At 42.1% G+C, this 27,862-nt stretch overlaps 1 protein-coding gene and 1 long non-coding RNA gene across 4 annotated transcripts in view; one reads left to right on the top strand and one right to left on the bottom strand.

Annotated features, from left to right (window-relative positions):
- Positions 1-102: 102 nt before the first annotated feature.
- Positions 103-13,726, bottom strand: LOC118006517 (prostaglandin E2 receptor EP4 subtype). Of its 2 annotated transcripts, XM_034999200.1 has the most exons (4): positions 13,418-13,726; positions 13,122-13,314; positions 11,756-12,677; positions 103-2,054 (listed from the first exon to the last, which is right to left on the bottom strand). In XM_034999200.1, exons 3-4 carry the CDS (start codon positions 12,632-12,634, stop codon positions 1,464-1,466), a joined length of 1,470 nt encoding a protein of 489 aa, XP_034855091.1. In that variant the 5' UTR covers positions 12,635-12,677; positions 13,122-13,314; positions 13,418-13,726; the 3' UTR covers positions 103-1,463. The 2 variants fall into 2 exon arrangements, with proteins under 2 accessions (XP_034855091.1, XP_034855090.1); XM_034999199.1 differs by having other exon boundaries at positions 13,122-13,726.
- Positions 13,727-13,827: 101 nt separating this feature from the next.
- LOC118006520 overlaps positions 13,828-27,862 on the top strand; it is a 105,790-nt gene continuing 91,755 nt past the window's right edge. Inside the window, exon 1 of one of the 2 annotated variants that reach the window (XR_004678099.1) lies at positions 13,828-14,182. This is a non-coding gene — a long non-coding RNA (uncharacterized LOC118006520). The remainder of the gene's footprint in view (positions 14,183-27,862) is intronic. The other variant, XR_004678098.1, reaches the window with a different exon arrangement.

The following is a 27,862-nucleotide window of genomic DNA, read 5'->3' as shown; positions in this document are numbered from 1 at the left end:
TTTGACATCACTTCAAAATAAAACAACTTAAAGAGTCCAATTTAAAAGGATGTAGACGATGACCTGAAACCCAAAAATCACACAAGTTTTCCAAAACTGATGATACGGGAACTCAGACTGAGTGTATTTATTTATTATAATCTCCAAAATAATTTCAGTTGGTACAACTGCTTCTTAAAACTGTATCACTACCAGGCTCAGAATTTAATTACAACCAAGCAATTCACAAAAACATTTTAAGCAACAAAACATGCTTAGTATTTCCTTGAGAAAGGTCCTTCAAATGTGTACAGCATCACTGGGTGTTACACAAAAGCGCAAGAAGGTTACCCTCACGTGTCCAAGTTCTGCACTCCTTATGTTGTTAAACTCTTACGGCATCTGTGATACTTCCACATCTCGAAGGCCTTCATGGTGCAACCTGCCTTCCTCTTAAATTTTAAAGGATACTCTAGATCATTCCTTAGGAAAGTAAAACTATGAACACTTGAAGAGGGAAAACAACAAACAAGTTGCTTAGACTCCTTTTATATTATACACTTCAATTATGGGTTATTTATTCGGACTTTTGCAAATTTGTTATATTTTTAAAAGTATCAGTGGGGACAAAAGTAGAAAAAATATTTTAACCAGCAGGTTAGCTTCTCCCGAAATCACAGTTTTCTGGATAAATACATGTAGCATCACTAAAAATTTTTCACTATGTATTACACATAGCTTTGAAAGAACTTTAATATTTTGGACTATAATGTTCATGTCTTAAAATAGTATTTTGCTTTATTCCTTTTATAATATTAAACTATTTCTTTTAAAAATTTATATATTTTTTTTATAGCTATGAGTCTCACTGTATTTTCCACACCTTGGCCTGAACTTGTTTATGAAAAAAATCTAACATCTGCAACTTCAGCTGGTTATACTGGGAAGAAGGGGGTTACTATAATTTTATTATACCTTGTATTAACAACAAACCTTCTCACAGAGAAGAAAATACTTTAAATACCTTAAGTCATATTTACAACGATAAAATTCACATTTCATGCTTTAGTGAGACACTTAAATCACAAGATAGTCCTCGTAGTTTATTGGAATAGAGCCCTTCCGTACCTGGCCTTCTGCTGTATGCCAGATATAAAGCTCTGGATGTTACGAAAATAGCAAAACTTATGCCATCCTCCTATCAAGTAGAAAAACTGAGGGTAGATCTTCCCAGCCATCAAGTGGTGACAGAAATCCTGTGTCATAGTGAAGTGAAAACCAATGTGCTTCAGACCCTGGGTCCCCTATGAATGAACTGGATTGTTTGCAAAGTGCTGAAGAGCCCAGATGTTCTTTAATGTGAGTTGAAGGACAAAACAGCCCTTCTGCGCACAGCGAAAACACTTCATTTATGTGTCTATTGCACAGGATTTTATATGCTTCCAGAAATAGCAGAAATAGTGCTGTACTTCTTTCCTTAGCTACTATATACATTTTTCTGATAAGTTCAGTGTTTCACTGGGAAATGTGACTTGCAGAGAGTTCCCCTTGGGGGCAGGCCCAGACCTGCTACTCCCATTAACCTCGTCCACCAGTAACACACTCTCTGAGTCCTGCCCCTGGGAGGAGTCCGAGGTTTCTGATATTCGCAAAGTCCTCAGGGAGGTGGTGTCTGCCTGGACCGGGCTCGTGGCAGGTACACCCGGAAGCAGGTTCCGGCCGCCAAGGCCATTTTCACTGAGGTCCGGCATGTAGAGGAGGGTCTGAGATGTGCTGCTGATCTCCCTCAGCTCTCGGGAGAGGAAGGAGCGGGAGTGGCCAGACATGGCGGAAGATGTCCTTCTGCCGTCTGAGCAGTGCTGTCCCGAACGGTCCCTGCGGGACCCGCCGATGCGGCAGAAGAGGCACTTGATCTTCTCTATTGCTTTGCTGAGCACGGTCTTCCGCAGAAGGATATAGATCCAGGGGTCCAGGATGGGGTTCACAGCAGCAATTCGGATGGCCTGCAAGTCTGGGTTTTTGCTGATTTCTTGCACCAAACGTGGCTGATATAACTGGTTGATGAACACCCGTACCTGCATAAATGAGATGCCCACGTTTAGATTTTGTCATGAATCAACCGGGGAAATAGTTGCATCAGTGTCTAACCCAGTAACGTTAGCTAGCTGCCCTCTTTTCTATTAATAAGTGCCGAGTAAGAGCAGCTTACACAATAAGCCTCAGAAAAACCGGTAATTGTGTAATCACATTTGTTTTGAGTTAGTGTAACTTTAATATTTCTGTAACTATCTTATGAGTATCTTCCTTCAATCAAAGATGGTATACAAAAATGCAATGTATATATAGGCAACACATGCATAAAGTGTCCTTGAGAAACATTTTATTAACTTCATTTTTGTGAGTGCTTTTAAGTTTTTGCAATTCAAATGAAGTATCTTCCCCTCCTCCACAGCCATCAATTTCCCTTATGCCAGTTGCCTTTTAATTTTTCTAATTTTATTAATTTTTCTTAAAGATTTTATTTATTTGCCTGAGAGAGAGAGAGCACAAGGAGGCAGAGCGGTGGGCAGAGGGAGAAGCAGAGTCCCTGCTGAGCAGGGTGCCCGATGCAGGGCTCGACCCCAGGAGTCCCTCCACTTGCCTTTTTATATATGTAAATGAAACGCATTTTGTAAGTCAACTAACCATCCAATCATCCCAGGAAAGTCCAGAGATTCCTTTATTATTATAAAGTCCAGTAAGAATACACTGGAAACTTTTAAACCACTATCTGAATCTCCTATCATCCAGTATGACTAGAGAATAGTTTCCATTTTCTCTAGAGTCTGTTTCCCAGTTACAGTAATCCCCTAGTGTTACTAAGTCTTCCTTCAAACACCTCTTCCAGTCTTTTCCCTCGCACTGCGTTTCTCACCTGGATTATTGCATCCGCCACCCAAGTAGCTTTCCCACCGCCAATTCCTCTCCTCTCCAATCCATCCTCCAAACTGCCACCAGAGGATTCTGTCTAGAAAGCAGGTCTGACTGTGCTGCTCAATTGCTAAACCTTCCTTCTCCCTGCTGCTTGCAAACTCTAGTTTTGCTCAACAACTGTCACTCCCTCTCCCTCTGCCTCCCTGCTTATGCTCTCTCTTTCTCAAATAAATAAAAAAATAAAATCTTAAAAAAAACCCACCCGTCCCTCCTTTGTGTCCTATAGCATTTGAGCCAGTAAATAGCCAAGTGCTGAGAGCACCTCTGCACAGACCAGTAGGGAAGACAGCTGGTTCTACCGCGGTTTGAGCTGTTCACGGCAAAAGGCACGTCTGCCAGCCCACCACAGGACGGGTAGGCATAAATGAAGGGAACACAAGGAGACCCTAACAACCTGTTTGCTAGTTTGGAGTCTTATTTTTGGCAGTTCACAAATTTTGCTCTTATTATAATCACTTAGTGACTCATATTCTTTCACGCATTTAATCATTTAAGAGTAGGCACTTATTGTGTGTTAGGCGTTGCGGTAAGTCTGGCCACAAAAAGTTGCATTAAATACCACAGACTTCTTGAAGGCAGGGTAACCTACAGTGCAGAAGACAGGAAGGAGAACCAGCTGTGGCTGCAAGGTGATTAAATGAAACGGGAGAAGAATCTAAGGGGGCACGACTAATCCAGAGCAGGAGGGGAGAACATCAGAGGATTCCTCCTGCAGGAGGAGGGAGCTTGTCTGGAGTTTTTGATGGATGAGGGGGAGTTTGCTAAATTTAGAAGGAAGGACATAGCATTTCAAATAGAGGTAATTCCATGTGTAAAGTCATGGAAGAATGAAATGATATGCCAACTTCCGGGAACTTCAAATGATTTAATGAAGAGAGCATGAATTTATGTAAACTTAAGGATGACTATATTTTACTCCTTAGAGGAAAAAGCACTTGCTAAATGTACACTCTTAAATTTACTTATATTAATTTTTTTTAGATTTTATTTATTTATTTGACAGAACGAGAGAGAGAGAGAGAGAGTACAAGTAGGGAGAACAGCAGAGGGAGAGGGAGAAGCAGACTCTCCACAGAGTAGGGAGCCCTATGTGGGGCTCGATCCTGGGACCCAGGGATCATGACCTGAGCTGAAGGCAGTCACTCAACCGACTGAGCTACCCAGGTGCCTCTTAAATTTACTCTTAGAGTATTATTGTCTAAATCTTACTTCTAATTCCACTAGGATTTTTATAGAAAGATCTCACCTCACATAAAAAGTGGTTTTAAGATAAATTGACCTCTGTCTTTAGCAATTATTTAATAACTATCACTTGCCTATAGTAATTATTTTAAGTTAGAGAGAAGTAAGAGCGGAGTCTCAGCCAAGGAGGATGCATAAAAACCATAAAAAGGAGAAGGAACTCACAAAAGCAGAGCTGGAGCCATTTAACTAGGGGCAAATATCTCTAACTTTAACAAGACTTGAGGACATTGCTACTTTACCATATAGTATAATAATTAATACTTATGGTGTATCAATCACCATGAAACAGAAGGGATATTTTAGAAAGATTTATAACAGTTTAGATAAGCCTAAAATGAAGGAAATAAATCTGCAAAACTCAACTCATGAGAAACTTGTTTCTAGATGAAGCTAGATCAGTGAGGTGTAACCGTACTTCTATTTCTTCCTTAGTGGGAATTCAGACCTTGATCAGCTCAGGTCCATAGTCCTTTTCTAAGAAGTTATTGTTTCTCATTTGTGGTTATTTTGTTGTTATTCATTTGGTTTTTTGTTTGTTTTGTTTTATTTTTGGTTGCAAAACCTGACCTAAACTTATTTCGGCAGTAAAACCTGAACTGAACTAGATAGTGAGGCTATTTGCAGTTTATTTATTCTACTGAGTATAAGTATTCCTGTGTTTTGCTTCAGAGATATTGTCCCAATTATATATTATACAGTATATTACTAAAGTGGTTTTCTAAAAGCCGAGAAATTCTGAATTCTAAAACACCTCTGGCCCTAAATGTTTTGGATAAGGGATTATGATCCTGTAAATCTCACAGAATAAAGTAAGATGGTCAAATGGCTCTCACTAGCATGAAATTAATATGGATCTCTGGAAGATAGCTAAATCAAAAGTGAACTAGAATAACAGAAGTATATGATGTCTTAAAAGACTTTCAGAAACTGCTTGGATAAATGATACTAACAAGACAAAGCAGGATTGATTGCCTATCTTTATAAAAAAAACTAGTGAAGCAAAGCATTTTGGTTTCTTCTTACCCTAATCTTTATTGAGGCACTGAGCTGTGTTTGGTCTACAGGCCTTTTCTCAGATGAAGTGTTACCAAGACCTGAAGGTTTTGAGGAACTTATCAAGCCACCCTGTCGGTGGCTGATTCCGGTCTGGGCCCCAGGTCTCCCGATGAATCCCATGTTGTTTTTTTTCTGTTCTACAGGCTGGCTGGCTTTCTGTTTAAGAACTATTTCCTGACAGGGCGCCTGGGTGGCTCAGATGGTTAAGTGTCTGTCTTCGGCTCAGGTCATGATCCCAGGGTCCTGGGATCGAGTCCTGCATCGGGCTCTCTGCTCCTTGGGAGCCTGCTTCTCCCTCTGCCTCTCTCTCTCTGTCTCTCATGAATAAATAAATAAAATCTTTAAAAAAAAAAAAAAAAAAAGAACTATTTCCTGACAATGGAATCACTGGTACAAAGCATGAGGTTACTATATTACTCATATCACCTACTGTGTTCCTAAGGGTAAAAGAAATAATGGACTTAAATCTGTTAGTATCAGGCCTTCCCTGCGTGTAGCCTTTAGGAAAAAAACCTAGGCAGGGTCTGTGAGAATTTGAAACTTGTAGCCTCTAGGTGGCGGTGTTGCTCCACCTGGGAGTTTTTGCTCCACAGGTTCTCCCTAAGCAGCAGTCTGCAGCCATCTCCGAGACCCTCTTTCGGAACAGAACCTTGGTTAAGTCTGAACTTTGCATTTCTTAGATTTTTAACATTGAAATCTTTTGTTGCTGGTTGCCTCTCCCACCCGTACCTCAAAAGAAACAGGATTACTTCTGAAACGAGGAAAATTTTTGAATGGTTGAAATGGATATAAAAGGAATGAAATCTGTAGCTATTTACAGGAATGTACTAGGTGTTAGCATTTTATTTTAAAATTTCTATGACGTTTTAGAAAAGCCAGAGAGTTGTAAAAAATTAATAATTGGGCTTTCGTAAGCCAAGGTGATGAGAGGCAAGGAAAGCATCACATCAATCTGTGTCTTACTTCATCCACGGCCCTAGTTGATTTTGACTCGTGTCCAAGGGAATGAAGGAAGCCCTATTTTAGAGTTCCATGGGTGTGTGTGTGTGTGTGTGTGTGTGTGTGTGTGTGTACAAGCTTACAATTAATATAAGCCACTGAGCCTGGTCACTTAATGTCATTTTAGCAAAGGGGAGCCCATAAGGTAGCAATAAAGACGAATATGAAAAGCAACATTTCAAGTTCAGGTAAAAACATTTGCAAAAGTTGGTCAAATTGTTTGAAAAAAACAAATCAACACAAACCAGTTTTCCTTTGCAGCGTGTCCTCATTGGAGATTGAGTTGAGGTGGAGAAAAAGACAAAAATGAACAAAAGCTCCATGCACTCCATAATGTTTTAAAAAGTCTAGCAATGTCTGCCTCACTTTAAAAGGCTACTTGGTTTGCTCTCCCCAAAGCAGGGATAGGAATATCCACAGCAGTAGTTCAATGTCATGTGGGGAGGAGAAAGCACTTTTCTGGAATTCCTGTCCAACAGGCCTTGTATGTACGTTCAGGCAGTTTTCAGTGCTGGAAGAGTGTGATAAAACAGAACTTCTGCATTGGGGGAAAAAGACACCTTAAAACACTTCACTGGATACAAACAACATATATACTCTCTTGCAATTTTAAAAGCGAATCTATTTTTTAGGAGCCGCAGATTTGTGCGTGTGGTTTATCTTTAACACTGGCAGACATTACCGTATTCTAAAGTGCTTGAAGATGACTAGAGATTAGGACTCAGGAGCACTGGAACATAACTTGGAGAAAATATGATAAATTCAAAACAAGGTGTGAGGACAGGAGAGCTATCAGGGGGGCTGTATGTTGTAGAGGTACTCGCACACGCTCTGAATCAAACAAACCTGTTTTCAAATCCTGGCTCTGCTCCTTCTAATTAACGTGCGGATGATGAAAGTGCTTTGTATGATGCCTGGCACACAACATACATGTCTGCTGTCCTTGCTTTCTTGGTAACCCATACATGGAAGCTTGGCTACTGTGGAATATAGGAATAATTTCAAAACCACAGCTTAGAAGTAGCTTTGGGGTGTAAAGGATTTGGTATCAAAAACATGTACTTCCTATGTAAGTAAAACCTGTTAGCAGGGAATGTCTAATTGAAAAAGCATGTTGAAACTTTGATGAGACTGATTTAGTCACTGACTGTCAAAGTACAAATGCTTTCCAATAAATGACAAGATCCTAGAGCGGGATTTGTGTGTGCTGTGTGTTCTGTTCCAAGAACATAAATGGAATTATCTGTGTGTGCTCAGTTATCTAACTGTCCTGTGAAGAATCCAAAATCGACACAGCTGTTACTAGAAATTCTTCCCACTTTTTTTTTAAGGACCAAAAAAAAAAAAAATCTTTAAGTAAAGGATAGTGGAAAGAGGTCTTGCCCATGTGATGGTGTAAGAGTGCTCCGTTCTCCTTCCCTCTGGGTCACTAACTAGCTATTTACTGCAGGCAAATTACTTAATCTCTACACGTCTGTCTCCACACTGAAAATATATTTCTGAAGTTGTGTTTTGTTTTTTTTTCTTTACTTGAACTTTCAATATTCTAATGGGAGATTACAAGAATCACTTCGTCTCTGGGGGGAAAGATCTTGTTAGTAGATGTTCCATAAAACCGAGCCTTGGAAGGTCAGCAAAGCATGGTGTAAAAGTCCATGAGACTGGGATCCCCCCAGCCCCCCAGCAAGTTGCAGAAGGATAGAAATTCTTCATGTGCCTTTGAGAAGACTGAGGAGCAGAGTGAAAATATTGGCTAGCCCTGCTTTCTTCACGAGTCAGACAAGATGCTGGAGGTGGGAATCCCTTTCATATGCTACTCTGCAGGGTTCATGGTTCTAGCACTAACTCGGTCAATTCCGTGCTTATGACTAAAACACCACTTTCAGGAACTGCTGCGTTTTTAACTCAGCCAAATTTATTTGAAAACTAATCCAACCCTTCAGGTTCTGCTGTAAGAGTACTCGAATTTATGGCATCACTCTTATGCCTTTAACTGATTTGTACTCATCTGAAATCCCATCAGATGACTCCACTTCCAGTTTGCCTCCGGTAAACAGAAGTCTATCTTTTTCCAGTTTTCCTCTGCTCTAATAAATCTCTCTTGATTGAATGCTGGTGAAGGCTTTATAGAGACAACTGGTTTATAGTAAACAACCAAATAAACACTCACAGGAAGCTATTTTTCTAAAGATCAATGTTTTACTTGTCCAAGGCAGAAGATGAATTAAACTGGCCATTCTACCCCTACCAGAGATGAATCCTTGTTATTTCAGAGTAAGAAGAAAGAAAGTAAGAGAAGGAAGTAAGCGGTAAATATGACCTCGGCTTGCCTATGCAAGGGAGAAAATGCCTTTTCAAATCCTACAGCGTTCACTGTTCAGTCCTGAGGCAAAAGATTTGATTTTAATTGTTATCTCGACATTAGTAACTGTAAAATTGGGCACCAGAAGTTGATCTAGCTATAGTATTTAACACTGGGACCTTAGGAGGCTGTCTTGTTTGCATATTTCTGAAGAATTCAATCCCTTTTATATTTATCTTACGTGTAGACGCTTTCATTTCTTCAGCTTTTTCTGTGTTTAAAAAACCAGAGACTGGTTTTAAATGGAAGAATAGGCAAAATGACAAGAACCACCTTCCCACCAAATCTTGTCATGTAATGTTCCTTGTCAAATGTACTTATGAACCTTCTCTGTTCATTTTAGAAAATTTCTCAAGTTTAGCACAGTTTCTTATATCCATGATTAATTTCCCAAGCTTTCTCAAATTTCCATTCCAAGCTCTATTTATGAGACATGTGTTTTGGATAACAAATTAAAATTTACTTTTTTCTATGAAACTCAGTATCAAGTGCCCTGTAAGAGCCACTGTAGTTTTTCTTCCCTGGTGTCCAAAAGACAAAATTTGGCTGCTTGTTAACCTTATACAATGTGTCAAGTTTTCTGAAACTCCAAGGAAACTCTGTTTGCTCTATTAGCCTTTCGGAAGCATTTTAAGTGTTTTGAAGGATTTGATTTTCCTCAAATAGGATTAGCAACCAACTTGATTTGATAAAGGTAAAAAACGCGCTTCATTAGTTTCCTTGGAACTGCAGATAGGTCCGACTGCTTTAAATGTCAGGGTTCAGAAACTTTCAACTTAAAGTTACAATCTGAATATGAGAAACATTAAAATACAAGAAACTCGTAAAAGTAAGCCAAGGAAGACTATAGTTATGGGTAAATTCCCCTTTTAACTCTTTCAGTAACAGCCGAACTGTGGGTGGATGGGTAGTATAATGACCTCCTTGATTATCATTAATTTACAACTAAATTGATTCTGTAATTAGAGTCTGGTAGCCAGAACTAAAGGCTAAACACTGAAGCTACTATTACTTGTATGATTCCTTATTACTTACAAAGGCACATGAGTACTTTACTATGATTACTTCTTAGCTGAGCCAGTTTCAATTTTCAGAGTAAAATTACTTAGTATCTACTGTACGTTACTGACTTTATATAATAGTGGATAGTATTTGTTAGTTAAAATGTGGCTAATTTGCAGACTACAAGTATAGCTCCTATAGTTTCTTGCCTCTAGCTTCTCAAATAACTTCAAAGGCTTTGTGATAAATGGCCCCATACCACAGGGGCAGGTCCACTTCAGCCCATAAAATGAATGAAGTTTTTTATGCCTCTCTAGATGCTCCAAGAAAACAATTCACCTGTCACTGTGCAATCAATCATCAACAGCTTCATATGCTTACCTTCATATTTTAGAAGTATGTGCATGTTGCTGAACTAGCTGTAATGCTAGTTCCTTAAAGTGGATGTTCTTCTGTACATAACAGCCTTTCACTTTGTCATTTACTGTTCTGTAAAACATAAGGTGCAGCCAGAGAAAGGAGCCCTAGGAGGAGCAGGGTTGTTTCTTCCAAAATCTCACTGTATTCTGAGTTGCCATTACAGACAGTAAAATATATTTATGTGGCTCAAGTGTGACTTAACTCGGTAAATTATATTGGGTCCTGGAACGGTTTAAAGGCCGTTCTGGCCAATTATATTTATTTCTGTTTATACAAATTGTCAAGAAGCTACTGTATGCTGGCTCTCATCTAAGTTCCTTTCATTTACACTCACTTTTATCAGAGATACAATATTTTTATATGAAAGATCCCTGGACCATATTAGTAAGAGAAAGAAAGGAAGAATAGCTCATTACATTTATTTTCTCTTGTTCCCAATCAGCAGAAGAAAGAAAAGTCCTCTCTTTTTGAGTTGGTAGTTTAGAATTTCTAGAAATACAGTGTTTTGAAAGATGGAAAAACTCAGAACCTGTTGCTTTCAAGAGAAACTCTGGAGAAGGTGTTGTGTGCATAAGCCCATCAGTTTCTGGTGCATTCTGGTTTAATGACAGGCAAAGTAGAGAACTAGGTGAGTTTTCAGCCTTTCTGCTTATAACATTTTAAAAGCTAATCCAAAGGCAATTTTAAAGAAGGCGGTGTCCTAAAAGTGAAGTGTGCCAAAACTCAAATGCACACACTGTACGAAGGCCAAAATTAGAAATGTTCTAGGAGTGAGACATGATGTAATATTATGTGAACAGGGTTTGGAGTCAGGTGGGTCTGAGGTTCATCACAAGCTGCAGGGTTTTGGCTTGGCAGTAACTAGATCACCATCTCTAAAGCTTCCTTTCTTTAGAGTGGCACAGTACCTCTCACAGTTGTTGAGAATGCAAGTTCAATAACCCGTGTACATCAGCCGGCCCTTCATAGGCCCCTTGAGAATCCTGGCTTTCCTGGTCCCAAGAAAGAATGAAGGAACCTGACTCTGGGCCGTGCCCTAGTAGGAACTGTGACCCCCACCTGCAGTGCACACAGCATGGTAAAGAGCAGGGAACCTAGCCTGACAGTGTAGTTCTGCTAGATTATTTTAAGCAAGTCACGCCTTGTGTCATGTGAGGGCGTCAGACTAGACCGAAACGCATCCAATCTCTCTAGCTCTAAACTGCTACATAATCTATCAAAACAAACAAACAAACCAAAAGGAAAAAAAAAAACAAAAAACCCCATGCCTAAATCAAAGCACCAAAAACCCACTGCCCTAAGGAATGGTGTATAACAAAGAGATTACCACCCGGAGGTTTCGGGCTTCTGCGGTTCACTGTGGAGGACTTAAGTCACACTACAGCGGTTTCCCCTCCACATCTGACAGAGTGGCAGGTGTTCTCGGAAGGCTCAAGGCCAATGTCAGGCAGCAAGGGGTAGGGGCTGTCCCGGGAGAGAAAGGAGGAAACCAGGCTTTCGGAGAAAGAAACTCGGGGGCCTAGGAGAAAAGCACCTGCTACATCTCACTGGGGAGGTTGGCCTGCTCTGTGAGAAGCCGAGGGTCGAAAGCCCAGCCTGGACCTGGAGGACAAGTTCACCGTCAAGGCACAAGAGGGAACAGAGGAAGCGGTAGACGGAGAAGGGAGGTGGATGTGGGGAGAGGGCCCAGAAGGGCCCCCTTCCCGGGAAGCCACTCACCACGAGCGGGATGGAGCAGATGAGCACCACCAGGGAGGTGGCGATGAGTAAGATGACCATCTGGATCTCGGCGCCCGCTATTCCGCGGAAACTCCGGCGGCGGCGAAAGTCGCTGAGGCGCGGCAGGGCGGGGGAGGCGGCGGTCGGGTTGCTCCGGCAGTGGGCCCAGGGCACCGCGACGGGGCCCGCCGCGTGGTGCTGCTCGGTGCCCAGCGAGGTGCGGCGCATGAACTGGCGGTGCATGCGGAGCAGCGCACCGCACACCAGCACGTTGCAGAGCACGGTGGCGAGAATGAGGAAGGAGCTGAAGCCCGCGTACATGTAGGAGAAGGCGGCGTGCGCCGTCACGTTGGTGGTCCAGTCAATGAAGCACCAGGTGTCCGGGTACTGCAGCCGCGAGCTGCCCAGGCCCATGTTGGGCAGCGCGCAGAAGAGCACGTTGGACGCATAGACCGCGACGAGCGTGAGGCCGGCCAGCCGCTTGTCCACGTAGTGGCTGTAGAAGTAGGCGTGGTTGATGGCCAGGTAGCGCTCGATACTCATGGCACAGATGATGCTGAGGCCGGACAGGCTGAAGAAGAGCAGGATGAAGGTGCTGTACTCGCAGAGTGCTTCGCCTCCGGGCCACTGGCCCTTCATGTACGTGGCGATGGTCACCGGGCTCACCAGCAACGTGCCCAGCAGGTCGGTGACGGCCAGCCCGCACACCAACGTATAGAAGGTCGTCTCCTTCTGCTCCTTGCGCGACTTGCACAGCACCACGATGGCCACCAGGTTGCCCACTACCCCGAAGATGAACATCACCGCCGGGATGGTCACCGGGCTGTTCGGACGGTCAGGGGTAGAGGAGGCGGACGCATTGACCCCAGGAGTGGACATGGTGGTGGCCCTCGGTACGCAGCCTTGGAGTTCGAGGCTGGGTCTGGGGATGGTAGGAAAGACAAAGGCCCGGTGAGCGGAAACGACCACTTGCAAGGTGTCAGACCCGCGCCCAAGAAACAATATGCTGATGAGACAAGAGGAATAACTGGATCCTGCATCGTGGATTGTAGCTACCGAAATCGCCAGGCTCCGGATACGTCCTGCCAGAAGCACCACTCTCCTGCCATTGGTATTTGTCAGTTGATACTGCCATTCTTTCCTCCTCCCCCAGCCCAACTGTCTCCACTGCCAAAATGAACAAGACCTATCTCTAGGGATAAGTGAGTGGTTCGCTCTTATTCCCGACAGATTCTGAGTCAATAAAATCCTCACTCAAAACAAGTTTCGGAAGGCGGTTTGGAAAGCGCACTCGCTCCTCCCGGGCTCCGCTCGAGGAGCGCCCGCCCACCGCTCTCGGCCCAGTGCCCCCAAACCCTCATCTTACCTGTGGGAGCCGCGGCGGTGGCGGCCGCGGAGGACCCCAGGGTCAAGACTCCGATGTCCACCACACGCCTCCAACCTGCCCTCGGTCTCGCCCGCTCGGTGTGGAGCTTGCCAAGCCTTTGTCTTCTCAGAGCCGGGTCTCTGCGGCTGCCAATTTTCCGGAACTGGGGTCAGAATGGCAAGCTTTCGAACACCTGGCAGAACCAGAAGGGTAGCGGGATGGGTCAATGCAACCTGATCTTGGATTGATTTCTTTCTTTTCTTTTTCTTTCTTCTTCTTCTTTTTTTCTTCCGTACCTTCAAAGACGGGACCAAACTTTGAGGAGCCCGCAGGTCCGGTCCCCGGGCGGGCAGCGCGCAGGTGTGGGGCCGCGCGCGCAGGTGGCACGGAGCCTCAGTCCCGGATTCGCGCCGCCCTCCTCCTCAGCCCTGGGCAGCACGGGCGGCTATCGGGGCTGGCGGCTGCCACTGAGGCTGCTTCCGACGCCCCGGGGGCGGTGTAAGGTCCGCTCGGCCTGAGGCTCTGACCTGGGATCTTTCATCTTCTTCCTCTTGGCTGCCGGGTTCGAGCTCCGCTCTCGCCCTTCCAGCCTCTGTACAAACTTTTCTCCTGCTCCAAGTTTCCCTGGTGGAGGCGGGGACACACGGTGCGCGGCCCGGAAACCCATTGGCCGGCCGGGAAGGGGGCGGGGCGTGTCTTTCGTCCTCGGCGCCGCGAGGCCGCGCGCCGGGCCGGGAGGCGGGGCTCCGAGCTGCGTGCGAGGGCCGGCTCCCCGCGGCTTGCCCCGCCTCCTCGGGGCTGGGGTCGCGAAGACCTGGGCGCGCGCCTCAGCCTGGTGCGCCGAGTGCCGCCGTCGGCGGGGACCCTGGGAGGCCCTGGTGCTCTTAGCCACTCCGAACTCGGCTTCCAGAGGGAGCTAACTCTGAAACCAGCATCTCTTCTCCCCCATTGCCTCCCGCTCCGAGTGAGCTATTTCTCGCACCTTCTGCACGTGGATCTCAACACCTGGGCGCTGGGAAAGGAGGTCGACTGCTTTAGAACTCCACCTCGGAGCGGCCCAGGTGTGTGTGCGCGCGCGCGCGCGGCCCCGGGGGAGGTAGGGTGGAGAGGTGCGGTGCGCGCGCGCGGCCCCGGGTTCGAAGTCGGGAGAGCGCAGCGGACGGGGCGGGTGGATGGGCGGGCGCGGGCCAGGTTTGGGCAGGGGAAACAACGAAGAATTTATCCTTCGAAAGTTATCACAGTCCAGCCAGGAAATTAGTTGGTTGGCAGTGCCCGGGCTGTGGGCTTCGCTCTGTTGGGCATCCCCGGGCAAAAAAAAAAAAAAAAAAAAAAAAAGGAAAGAAAAAAGAGAGAGACGGGACCACAGCCTCACCCGACGCTGGTGGCGGAGCCCTGCGTTGGTGGAGACATGACCCGCAGGTACCACGTGGGAGAGTAGGGTGGGAGGGCTGTGTAACCGCGGAGATCTTTCTCCTCCTCCTGGGAACTACTCCTCCCAGTAAGAGCCTTGGCCCTGTTGTCTTCACGTTGGATACTTTCACCACGAATCCTTTGAACGGCTGGCAGATGGAGGGTGCGACGGGGAGTTGAAAGTTTTTCCAGTGAAGGAATTCAGCAGTCATTATCTCCACGATTAACTTGGAACCGCCTCATTGCTCTACCTTTTTTTAATTTAAGTAACAGTTTGATTTATTTGGTGGTGGGAACAGTGTTTTTGTAAACTCATTATTCACTTCTTTGTACTCTGGTTTCTAAAATCAGGACTGAAAACAAAAAAGAAACGATTGCAAAACTCCATGGTGTAATTATAACTGCTTCGCCGTTTTTTTGTTTTGTTTTGTTTTTTTAAACCATTAAGAGATTTTGTGGGCCTTTTAAATTCCTAGAAAAATCTGTTTCCGAGGGCCGGATACATGCATTTTAACATATTGCATCTCCTTATAGATTAAGCAAATAACTCGATTCTTTTATGTGATAAGCGGGTATTCATTCCTTAAATGTTATTTCATGAATAAACAAACCTCCTAAGAATTGATCTGGTTCTCCTGTTACTGTCAAATGGCACAGTAACAAATGAGCAGTAGGAGAACCAGAGAGGGCATTCCAGACTTCAGCTAATTACAGGACATGAAATACTTGGAATCACTCTTAAAGATACCATATGGATATATTAATATAGCATTATTCTATTGTTTATGCTATTTCCTCATGAATATCAGCGATTTGGAAGGAATCTCTAAAAATAATTGCTGGCAATTGGTCAGTTTCTCAGTCTTCTCTCAATCACCCTAATAACCACTTCTGTTGTCTATGCTTTCTTTGAGTAGTAACCTCTAGGGTTGGTTGTGTCAGCACTGAAAACAAGTCAACACTAGAAAAAGGAAACTGCAGACCCTACCCCCCTTCTTCCCTAACCACATTATATCACCATTACCCTGTCAGGTGGTTATCAGTAAATATATGAAGGGGAGGGTGGGGAGTTCCACTTACACTCATTTTATGTTAATAAAAATATTTTTTCCAGTTTTCTTTCCATTTGAAGTTTCTCAAATGGAAAACAGGATTGGTACTTGTTAAATTTTTTTTTTTTAAGACTTTATTTATTTGTCAGAGGGAGAGAGAGAAAGAGAGTACACAAGCAGGGGGAGTGACAGGCAGAGGGAGAAGCAGGCTCCCCGCTGAGCAAGGAGCCCAATGCAGGGCTCCATCCCGGGACCGGGACCGTGGGATCATGAGCTGAGCCGAAAGCAGAGGTTTAACTGACTGAGCCATCCAGGCATCCTGGTACTTGTTAAATTTTTAAGGATGAAGAGTATATTAAATATAACAATTGAGGCACACTGCTGAAATGATTAGTGAGGTTACAGGTTTTAGCATGTCATTGATAAGCTGGGCTTCTTATCAATGGAACTATCTTTTTTTACTGGTCCTTTAAATTTTCTTTCCACAGTAGTTCTAGGAAGATTGATATAGCTGAGAAACCAGGACAGCAGATGAAAAAAATTTAACGAGATTTACCTGTACCCTCTTTTGGTGTGTGATTCTTAAAGCTTAAGTTTAGCCTTCAGAAGTAGAATTTGAAGGTTAGGGAAACAATTATTTTATTTTCTTAATTTGGAAAACTGGGACATTGTAGTTCAATTGCCCTTACACTCTGCCAGGAATCTACATTGCAAAAGGAAATGAAGGATTTTCATGAACATGTAGACAGTTCTTGTCATTGTTTGTATATTTTAATGAAGAGATTTTTATTCTAAAAATTGTTTTCTATCCTCCCTTGCAGTTTTCACCTCAATTCCTACTTCTCTGCATTGGAAGACCTGGGTTCAATTCTTTTTTTTTTTTAAGATTTATTTATTTATTTGTCAGAGAAAGAGCGAAAGAGCATGAACAGGGGAAGCAGCAGGCAGAGGGAGAAGCAGGCTCCCCAAAGAGCAGGGAGCCCGATGCGGGACTCGATCCCAGGACACTGGGATCATGACCTGAGCCAAAGGCAGACGCTTAACCGACTGAGCCACCCAGGCGTCCCCTGGGTTCAATTCTTTAGAACTGTTGTTAAATCCTCTTTGGAGATTTGAACTAGTCTAAGAATTGCCTGAGTGATCAGTGTGATTGCTCTGTTTTAGCTAATTATTTGACTACCCTTTTGAGTAAATACCCGAGGGTGGGAACCTGTTTAAAAGCAAAGGCTGGGGCGCCTGGGTGGCTCAGTTGGTTAGGCGACTGCCTTCGGTCCAGGTCATGATCCTGGAGTCCCGGGATCAAATCCCACATCAGGCTCCCTGCTCGGCGGGGAGTCTGCTTCTCCCTCTAACCCTACCCCTCTTGCGCTCTCTCTCACTCTCTCTCTCAAAAAAAAAAAAAAAAAAAAAAAAGCAAAGGCTGCTTGGAGGCAACCAACCACATTCCCTTTGACTAAGTTGAATCCTCCTTGGATCAAAGGAATGGGTAAGGAAGAGGTAAAAACTGGGAGGAAGGCAGCAGGATACATCAGATCTGGCCTGGATTGCTTCCTAAGCCTAACCTGGCCAGACCTTGGAGCATTCGTAAAGCAGTAACATTCACGTAGCAAATCTGAGCAAATTGTGTTTGCTGTCCCTCTTTCCTGACAGGCGATGTGAATACTAAAAACAGTGAAAAAGGCATCTGTCTGGTGCAAATAACACAGTGCCCTTGGACACATTTGCCTGCCATGTGTTCACCCAGTTGGTTCAGTGGATGACAAGTGTGGCATTAACCTGACCTTGGGCATGAGGAGAGGTCACCATTGTGATTGTGGCCCTCCAATGACTGCCCTCCCTTTTTAGTGGTATATTTCAAATGTGTGGTCCCCAATTATTACCATTTTCTGACGAATTTTAGGCTGAGTCTAGTGCCTGGAGTTTGTACACGTCAGTCCTGTGCTTAACTCGCCAACATCTTCTTGTGGTGATAAATTAACTGCTGTCAAGGCTGGTTGCCATCATCTGACTCCTTCAGGTTGCTTCCTTCTCCAGCGGTTTTACTCCTCAAAGTGATGGCTTTCTACCTTTTTTATTTTTCCCCTCTTTTTTCTCAAGTATTTCTACTGCACTGCCATTGTGGGTAGGCCAATGGGCAAAGAAAGCGGATTGATTACTTAGTGTTGCCCATTCTTGAGGATTTATGTGGAGAGGGAAAGCCTTACTAGTTCAGGAGTCTTTTCTATAGGAAGATGGACATTCTGATTTATATTTCAGTTTCTTCTCACACCCACCTATCTCTCTGAGGCATCAGTCTAGGCCAATTGAAAGGAGGAACCTGTGACTTGAGAGAATCCATTGCTTGAGTGTGTATGATGCTTAGTGAACCCCTGCAACAGAAGTTCAGAGCTCTTAATTGGGGAGCAGAGGGCAAAATGAAGTAGGATTTCCATTTGTTGAAATTCAAGCCAAAATTTAGTCTCTGGCCTGGCCTGCTCCTTGACCTCCAGCTTAATGGGTGTTAATCACAAAGCACGCTGAAGTTCCAAATCGAAACTCTACTGTAGTTTAAGAAGGTCTGGAGATATGAAAGTCTGAGGCAGGTCACCTTCTTCAAAGTAAATGAATTAGATGGACAGCTAATTTTACAGGAAAACTTAATCTTTTTTTTTTTTTTTTTAAGAGCTACAGTGTTTGATCTAACAAGAAATGAGATTAGATTATTCACATAAAAAAAGCAATTTTAAATATGATTTTCTGAGGCCAAGTTATTTTGAGTGTCTGTTTTCCTATAAGATAATAGATTATATATTAAAAAGAGCTATAAAATTTACCTAAAGCATTTTTGCAGAAAGATTCATTCATTGAATCTAATAGAAGAAAAGCAAGTACATTTTGAGGTTATCTCATGTGAGGGCAGAGCATCAACTATGGATTTTTTTCTCTCAATCATGAATTAGTATAAGGTATCAATTGTTAAGAAGTAAAAAATTTTGTGAAATTTTATTAGCTGAAAGAACAGGATATACTTCTCAAAATTGTCTTGCTGTGTTAATGATTTGTCTTCATCTCGATCATATTACACCAGTATTGCGTGTTTTTTAAAAGAACAGTGGCAGTGCATTGTCTAAAGTGCAATTCACTCCAAACTACATACGTTTAATTTAGACTTTATTGGTTTTTTAAAAATTATTTTATTTTTAAGTAATGTCTATACCCTATGTGGGGCTTGAACTCAAAACCCCGAGATCAAGAGTTGCATGCTCTACAGACCGAGCCAGCCAGGTGCCCCTAATTTAAACTTTGATAGCAGTTCTTACCTGAGTATTCTACCTATGGATTAAAATGCTTTTTTTGCTGCCAAACAAACTATAAAAAGAATTACTTAGTTTTGTCTTCCTTTTCCTGGCTTGCATCTCATCTTTTGTTTCCCAAATTGAACACTTTAAAAAAATCCCCCCAAAAGAAAAGAAATAAAATAGATTTTCCTCTTGAGGAGGAGGATATACGCTAGATAAGGTTTTTACCTGGACGCCCATAATTTTGGAGATCCTGTTTACAGACTCCTTTAGTTTCTTACAACTCTGTGCGGTCACCTGAACTTGAAGGTGTGGTGCTAGAAATGCCCATTTTATGAAGTGTCCATAAATCCTAGGTTGTCAGAGAAACTCCGGGGATCTCTCTTTTTGGCTGAGGTGGCAGACCGTTCAGTTTTTAACCCCAAAGCAAATCTTTTAGCTTTGCCAACATTGAGTCTTAACAGAGGAAAGGTTTAAAGATATATTTTTAAAATCTCAGTTATTTGTATTTTTCAAGGATTTTCCCTTGTTTTTTTTTTTTTTTTTTTAAGATTTTATTTATTTGACAGAGACACAGCTAGAGAGCGAACACAAGCAAGGCGAGTGGGAGAGGGAGAAGCAGGCTTCCTGCAGAGCAGAGAGCCCGATGAGGGCTCCACCCCAGGACCCTGAGATCATGACCTGAGCAGAAGGCAGACACCTTAACGACTGAGCCACGTAGGAGTCCCTCCCTTGCAGTTTTTAAGGGCTAGTTTACTTTCTTAGGACCTCAACAAAATGTGTTTTTGCATTGACTTCTTTTCCCTTGCGTTTTTTTCTTTATTTTTTTTTAAAGTTTTATTTATTTAAGTAATCTCTACACCCAGTGTGGGGCTCGAACTCACGACCCCAAGATCAAGAGTCAGATTTTCCTCCAACTGAGCCAGCCAGGCTCCCCTCCCGGTGTTTTTCTAAGATGAGATCTGTACAAGAGGGTTAGAGGGTTGCATCTGCTGTTTTACTGATTTGCACAAACACCACTCTTAGAGAAAGAGGCCTGAGATCTGTAGCTTTAGAAGAGCTGTAGTTACCAGAAATTCCTCTTTCAGGAATTTATCAGTTCTGCCCAAGTAACCCCTACACTGCTGTGTGGAGGTTTGTGGAGCTCTTGTTAATTTTTAGAAATTTGAGGGAATCATTTCCCTTGCAGAGCCAGTATCAAGTCTATAATCCCTGAGCTAATGTGTTAATTGTAGTGGCATTTTAAGCTTTGGGCAAATGCTAACATCTCATTTCCCCCTTCCATCCATAATAATGATAAAAGCTTTCCTATAATTCAAATGAAGGCTCACTGTTGAGAGATTTCCTTTACACATTCCCCCTCCTGCTCTGCAACAATGGGTCCCCACCACGCCTCCCGAGAATAGCCGTCCCCTGTTGAGCCTTAAATCCACAAACCCTGGGATCTAGACAACCAAGATTCTAGACACCTTCTGAAAGAAGCCAAGCAGATCTTTCCTTTTTCTTTTTCTCCCCACCCTTTCCATTTCCCTATCAACAATATCAATAGCTAACATTTATTAAGCACTTACCATGTACCAGGCAACGTGCACAGTGTTTTTGGTGAATTTTTTTACCTATGTTACAAATTAGGGTACTGAAACAGAGAAGTTAAGTAATTTTTTTTAAAAAGATTTTATTTTTAAGTAATCTGTACACTCAATGTGCGGCTCATACTCACAACCCCAAGATCAAGTTGCATGCTCCACTGACTGAGCCAGTCAGGCACCCCAATTTTTCAAGGTCACAGAGCTCATAAGTGCTGTGATGGAGAGTGCAAGTTATTGACCATTGAATTACAGAGTCTCCTTCCCCAGCACTGGGCAGGGGCCCACTCCTAAACACCTCAGCCCATCCCTTAAAAAACAAACAAAAAGGCTACCACATTTTAATAAAGGATACAGGTAAAACTTCTCTGAATAATAGTGGTATATTCAGTCTAAACACCTGCCATCCCTGTGCCCCCAAGAAGCAAGTGCAAAAAGCAGGAAGTAGAAAATTCACAGTTTCTGATTTGAGTTTATAGGCACTTATTTTAATTTTCTACTTTATGTGGAGTAGGTTATCACTTCTGCAACTTGCAAGGGGATCGATAACAATTTCTGACATTTAAATGATCGAATACTTCCTTTTTTTTTTTTTTTAACATTATTTATTTATTTGACAGAGAGAGAGACAGCGAGAGAGGGAACACAAGCAGGGGGAGTGGGAGAGGGAGAAGCAGGCTTCCTGCAGAGCAGGGAGCCCGATGCGGGACTCAATCTCAGGACCCTGGGATCATGACCTGAGCCAAAGGCAGACACTTAACAACCTAGCCACCCAGGCGCCCTGATCAAATACTTCTTTATGAAGCTCTGGCTTACTCTGTTAACAGACAGGGCCCAAATCAACTTTCCTGCTTAGATTGAGCTAATAGCAGACAGTGGTGTCCAAAGATGAAAAAGCATTGATCAAGTATAAAGTATAAGCCATATGTTATACTAAGCCCTTTATATTTATCTTAAATAAACTAATGGTAAACTTCCAAGGAAGTTGGCATTATTGCCTCTGCAGCTCTATCAGGATGTAAAGTCAGTAAGAAAATCTGCCATTCATTTGGTACCTCTCTTTTATGGGAGGTGGTGTGGGAATGGGCATAATCAAGAAAGATTAGCATAACTCAGGGATGGGGATGGGGGGAGAAATAGATCATCTGTCCCTTTTTGTCTTTCTAGACTCATTACAGACATTGCTAATCAATAGCATCACTCTTTCCTTTAAGGGTCCACCACCAATTTACTAGCAATGGCACAAGAAATGAAACTCATTTGCCATGCTCGATCTAGCATGTGATGTGTACGGAGTTGGCTTTAAGAGACCTAATAGATGGTGACGACATGTGCATGTGGTCCTTTTTGCCTAGATTATGGAAGGGCTATGAAGACCTTTTATCGGGATTTTTTGCTTTGAAGGTCACACTTTGTATAAAGAGAGTGTGAATGGGTATAGCAGGAGAGAGATCATGATCATTAAATATGTAACTAGAAAAAAAATCTCACACAAGATAGAGGGTCTTGCAAAGCATATTCACCTATTAGATACTTCAAGAATGTCTGGAATGTATCTTACTAGTGTAATAAATGACTTTATGCAGAATACCCACATTTGCAAGTCAGGGAGTGGCAGGACACAAACTGAAGAGGCAGAGACAGATGTGCTTGGGTCAAACTGTGGCATTTAAGTCTGAATGTTTTTAGCTCTAACTGGCTAAATCTTCCAGGACCTCAAATAGAATTTTGGGAGCCAAGTAGGGAGTAAATGATTGAAAAAAAGATGAATTACAATCATTAAAACCTAACTTAACTTTATTCAGTAGATACTATGATGTCTAAATGTACACAAAAATGAATATTTGGAAAATTGAATTATTTAAGACCTATAGCATGGAAGTTTGCTAAAATAATAGAGCCCTTTGGGACTATTTCCCTAAAGGATCAAACATTTATTAATTATATCTATTTTATCTTTTGCTTTTGTGTATTTTAACAGTTCTCACTTGTATAAAGTAGGATATATATTTTTAATTACATTTCTACAAATTGAACTCTTGTTTATCTCCTTTATCAAAAGGGTAAAATGCTATTTATTTATTCATTATGAATGCAGTGCTGTTTATAATTGTAGAACTGGAGAGAGGAGAAAACTCCATTTTTAGTCTCAGTTTGTACCTACCTTAAATTCCAGAGGATTGAGCTTATTCAGGCTGGTTATGCTGCAGTGCATCAGTGTTAGATGTGTATACTTGAAAGAGTGAATCATTTTCCTAAATGTTTTCCTGACCTCCAGTGTTTGGTGAGGAACCTCAGAAGAATAGAGCTTTGTAGTTAAATAAATATTTCTGAACAAGAGAACAGAACACATTCTATAGAATAAAAATTCACTTGAGGGCCACCTGGGTGGCTCAGTCAGTTAAGTGTCCAACTCCTGATTTTGGCTCAGGTCATGATTTCAGGGTCATGGGATCGAGCCCCACTTAGGGCTCATCCTACTCAGCGGGGAGTCTGTTTGTCTCCCTCTCCCTCTGCCCCTCCCCCTGTTCCCTCTATCTCTCTTTTTCAAATAAATAAATAAATCTTAAAAAAATTCACTTGATAAGTTGATAACCTCTGTAAGGTGTGGAGGAAGAATATATTGAAACTTTGGTTGTTGGGAAATAGTATTTAAGAGTAATATATTCAGAATGGTTTGAATTGGTGTATGATTGGATGAAGAAACATTTTCTTCTCAACACATCAGCATTTAATACTCAATTTCATTAAAATGAATACTGAAGAAAGGGTATTAGCATTTTCTTTGCTTTGAGTCTTAGTTCTTAGTTTTATTTGAAAATACAGTAGAAAGAAATGTTCATATACTTTGGCTTTAAAACATTAGTTTAAAACAAACAAAAAGCAGAATCAGACCTATAAGTACAGAGAACAAACTGGTGGTAGCCAGAGGGAAGGGTGGTAGGGGACGGGCAAAACGGGTGAAGGGCTGTGGGAGATACAGGCTTCCTGTCATGGAATAAATAAGTCACAGGAATAAAAGACACAGCAGAGGGAATATGGTCAGTGACATTGTGGCAGCATGTTATGGTGACAGATGGTAGCTACATTTGTGGTGAGCAGAGTATAACGTGTAGAGAAGCTGAATCTCTGTGTTGTACACCTGAAACTAACGTAACATTGTCAACTACACTCAGATAATAAATATTTAAAAAAGCATTAGCTTAGTAACTATGGGTATTTTCTCCATGATAACACAAACACGTAAAGATAAGAATGCCTAAAGAAGACAAAAATTCAGTGGTTTTTTTTTTTTTAAGATTTTATTTATTTGATAGAGAGACACAGCGAGAGAGGGAACCCAAGCAGGGGGAGTGGGAGAGGGAGAAGCAGGCTTCCCGCCCAGCAGGGAGCCCGATGCGGGGCTCCATCCCAGGACCCTGGGATCATGACCTGAGCCAGAGGCAGACACTTAATGACTGAGCCACTCAGGTGCCCCAAAATTCAGTGTTTTATATCAAAGCATTTGAATGGGGGAGTGTGGGAAAAAGGAAAGGAGGGGAAGGACCAAGGAGAGAGAGAGAAAGAAAAAAAAAGAAAATGACTGGGTGGTAAATCAGGTGCACATTTTCTCAGAGTCACACCCATAGATCAAATCTGATGTTACGGGCATGTCGCTCTTGAAGTTCCATCTACAAGCCCTGAAGGCAACAAATACAAACCTGAATGGAAAGCGTGTGTGTTATTAACTACTATTAATAATGTAGAAGATTTGGATGACTTGTTAGAAGTTATTTATAATCTTTTAGAATGCCCAATATCATTGCAGGTGTTTCATTCTGGACAAGCTGAGTTACCTTTTGGAGAGACCAACCCTTCGAGAATGACAAGAGGAAATATTATGTTTTCCTACCTAGTCTTTTTTACTACTATAAAAGTATTTTGAATATGCTAATAGGGATACAGTATAAATTATTATTTACAATATCTATTTGTATAATTTATGGACTCAAAAAGAAAAGCTAACTTTTTGAAAATTAATACAGCATAGAACCTGTTTTCAATACCGATCCTGACTAGGAGAAAGGCTTTCCTGGTCAAATACATTTTGGAGATGCTGTACTCTATTCCCCTGTTAGAAAGTCCCATTGCATATTGTTATAAAAGGCCCCGAGATGTCTGACAATTTAAAAAATTCAAAACTGTTTAACTTTGTTTTAGTTAACTTCCCCCAGGTTTATATGATCATGCATTCTTTCATCAGTAATACCTATTAACATAATACAGATTAGAATTCCTTGGAATTCACTCAGGGGATCTTTCCTAATATGCAAAGGATAATTTATTATTTGGGGGAGTGGTTCAGAGACAAACATTGTAGTTACAGTAGATATGTATTTATTTTTATGTGTTAGGAAAATGCATATCTCATTCATGGTTTTATGGATACTGTTGCTTAGACTGAAGCTAGGTTTGTGTATGTGAAAAATAAGTAGATTTAAAGAAAATATACAGTGAATAATAGTAGAAATAACATATAGATATGGCAAAATCATGAGGGTGGTAGGTGAGTATCTGAAGATTGAGAAAGATAAATAGGTTGCAGTAATTTGAATATATATATACTCAGACTCATCATCAGGAAACATGGGGTAGAGAGATAGTAGCTCTCTGGTTCTGGCTTAAAATAATTTTGTGACCTAGGAAGAGAAGCCTGTTCTGGACCTCAGTTTGCTTATCTGTAAGCAGGGAGAGCTGGATTGGAGAACACCTGTGGTTGACTTCAGCTCAACAACATTGATGTGGGGATGCCTGGGTGGCTCAGTTGTTAGGCGTCTGCCTTCGGCTCAGGTCATGATCCCGGGGTCCTGGGATCAAGTCCTGCGTTGGGCTCCCTGCTCAGTGGGGAGCCTGCTTCTTCCTCTGCCTGCCGCTCCCCCTGCTTGTGCTCTCTCTGTCTGTCTGTCTCTCTCTCTGGCAAATAAATAGATAAAATCTTAAAAAAAACCAAACAAATCAAAAAAACAACATTGATGTGAATGGAAGTGATAGTGGCAGTCTGATCCTGCTAACTCTGCTCAGGCCCTCTGGGACTCAGGGAAAGCTCGTTTATTTTTGTGTAGCTGGAGAATTGTAATCCCGGAGGTCTCTGTACCAGGAAAACGGTGGCCAAATGTTGCACCGACCGCACCTTGGTGAATGTTGGCTGGGCTGTCACGCTCTTGCTTTGGTTCCCGGGTGGCAGTGAAGCAGAACACTTCATTCTTTGGCGTGCCATTGTTTGGGATCTCCTTACACCCTTTCCTCAAAGTAGCTGAGCCAGGTTCCTGGATTTGAGCTCTTTGTGTGAATGGAGCACCTTGCAGTTCTAGCTTCAGGGACGTCTCTGACTGGCCTGTGGAGGAGACTATCTGGAGGGCAAGGCTTACTTTCTTTGGTTTTAAGACAGCACCCCTCCTCCCCTGCCGTTTTTTGTTGTTATTTTGGAGAATCAACATACATATAATGTAATATTTAGTCTAACAATCTGGTCTTGTTTTAAAATTTCAAAAATATGACTTTCTTTTGTCACATTTATCCCTAGAGCTCTTTGGGGTTTTTTTTTTATTTTTTTGTTTGTGTTTTTAATGATTCTTGATTTATGAATAGGATCCTGTGATCTATTACATTTCTAATGGCTTATTGTTAGGGCAAGATAATATCATGGTTGTGTACACAGACTCTGTCAGGCTCTGTCATTTACTAGCTGTGTGACTTTACATAAGTTTCTTAACCTGTCTCTTTCTTTGAGTGTTTTCAATCTTTAAAATCAGGACAAAAAAATAAATTAAATCAGGATAATAATACTAATCTCCCTCAGAATTAAATAGTAAACACATTAAAAAGTACTTAGTACAGTAACTGGTAAATAGCTCTCAAGAAACTGTTAGCTGTTATTATTACAGCTGGTCTCTAGGACACTTTTTTTTTTTTTTAAGATTTTATTTATTTATCAGAGACAGAGAGACAGAGGCAGGCAGAGGGAGAAGCAGGCTCCTTGCTCAGCAAGGAGCCCGATGTGGGACTCCATCCCAGGACTCTGGGATCATAACCTGAGCCGAAGGCAGACGCTTAACCGACTGAGCCACCCAGGCATCCCAAGGACAATTTTTTTTTTTTAAGAGAGAGAACAGGAGTGGGGGGAAGGGGAGGGGCACAGGGAGAGGGAGAGAGAGAATCCTAAGCAGGCTCCATCCACGATGCGGGGCCGATCTCAGGACTCTGAGATCACAACCTGAGATGGAGTCAAGAATCAGACGCTGAACCGACTGAGCCATCCAGGCACCCCTAGGACAATTTTTGGTCAGATTACTGAATTGTTACCATGTTAGTTGATTGTCTTGAAAGTTCTAGATACGTAATTATATCACATGAAAAGAATATCAGTTTAGATGTTTTCCTTCTTCGTTTTTCTTTTTTTTCTTTTCTTTTTTTATTTTTTAAAGATTTTATTTATTTATTTGAGACAGAGAGAATGAGAGAGAGAGAAAGAGCACATGAGAGGGGGGAGGGTCAAAGGGAGAAGCAGGCTCCCTGCCGAGCAGGGAGCCCGATGCGGGACTCGATCCAGGGACTCCAGGATCATGACCTGAGCCGAAGGCAGTCGCTCAACCAACTGAGTCACCCAGGTGCCCCCTTCTTCGTTTTTCTAGAGGAATTCTTTACTGGGATCTTCAGCACAATGTCAAATAGTAGTTGAGATGACTTCTTTGTCTTTGTACTGACGATTCCAACTTTCTTTTGCATAATCTATCTACTATAATTTATAATCAATTTTATGTCCTTTTTTGAACTTACCATTATGACATGAGCATTTTTCATGTTAGTAAACTTTTGGTATACATTATTTGTTCTAGATTATATCAAAAAATATAAATTATAAAATATAGCATATATAAATATATTAAAATATAAAATATATGTATAGTTTAAATGATGATAATAATGGGAGCATCTGTGTATATACCAAGCTTACATAGAATATTAGGAGACACTTAGGAGCTCTTTTTGCCTTTCACCACTTGCATCAAGAATTTTTATCCATCATTTTATTGCTTTCCTTTTTACTTTTACCACCAGTGTATAAATATTGTCATATGAATGTATTGCAATTTACTTAATAGTTCCCCTATTGTGATTATTTATATGGGTTTATATTTTGGATATTGGGAGTTAAGCTTTCCCATATTAAAGATTATTTTCTTGGGCTAGATTCTGAAAGGTGGAATTACTAGGCCAATGGGTGTATGATTGTTTTATTTTTTATTTTATTTTTTTCCAAAGATTTTATCCATTTATTTGACAGAGAGAGACACAGCGAGAGAGGAAACACAAGAAGGGGGAATGGGAGAGGGAGAAGCAGGCTTCCCGCAGAGCAGGGAGCCCGATGTGGGGCT

Source organism: Mirounga leonina, unplaced genomic scaffold (genome assembly GCF_011800145.1).
Source record: "Mirounga leonina isolate KUSES-001 unplaced genomic scaffold, KU_Mleo_1.0 Mir_97, whole genome shotgun sequence".
Classification (NCBI taxonomy): domain Eukaryota; kingdom Metazoa; phylum Chordata; class Mammalia; order Carnivora; family Phocidae; genus Mirounga; species Mirounga leonina.
This window is presented reverse-complemented; position numbering and strand designations above follow the sequence as displayed.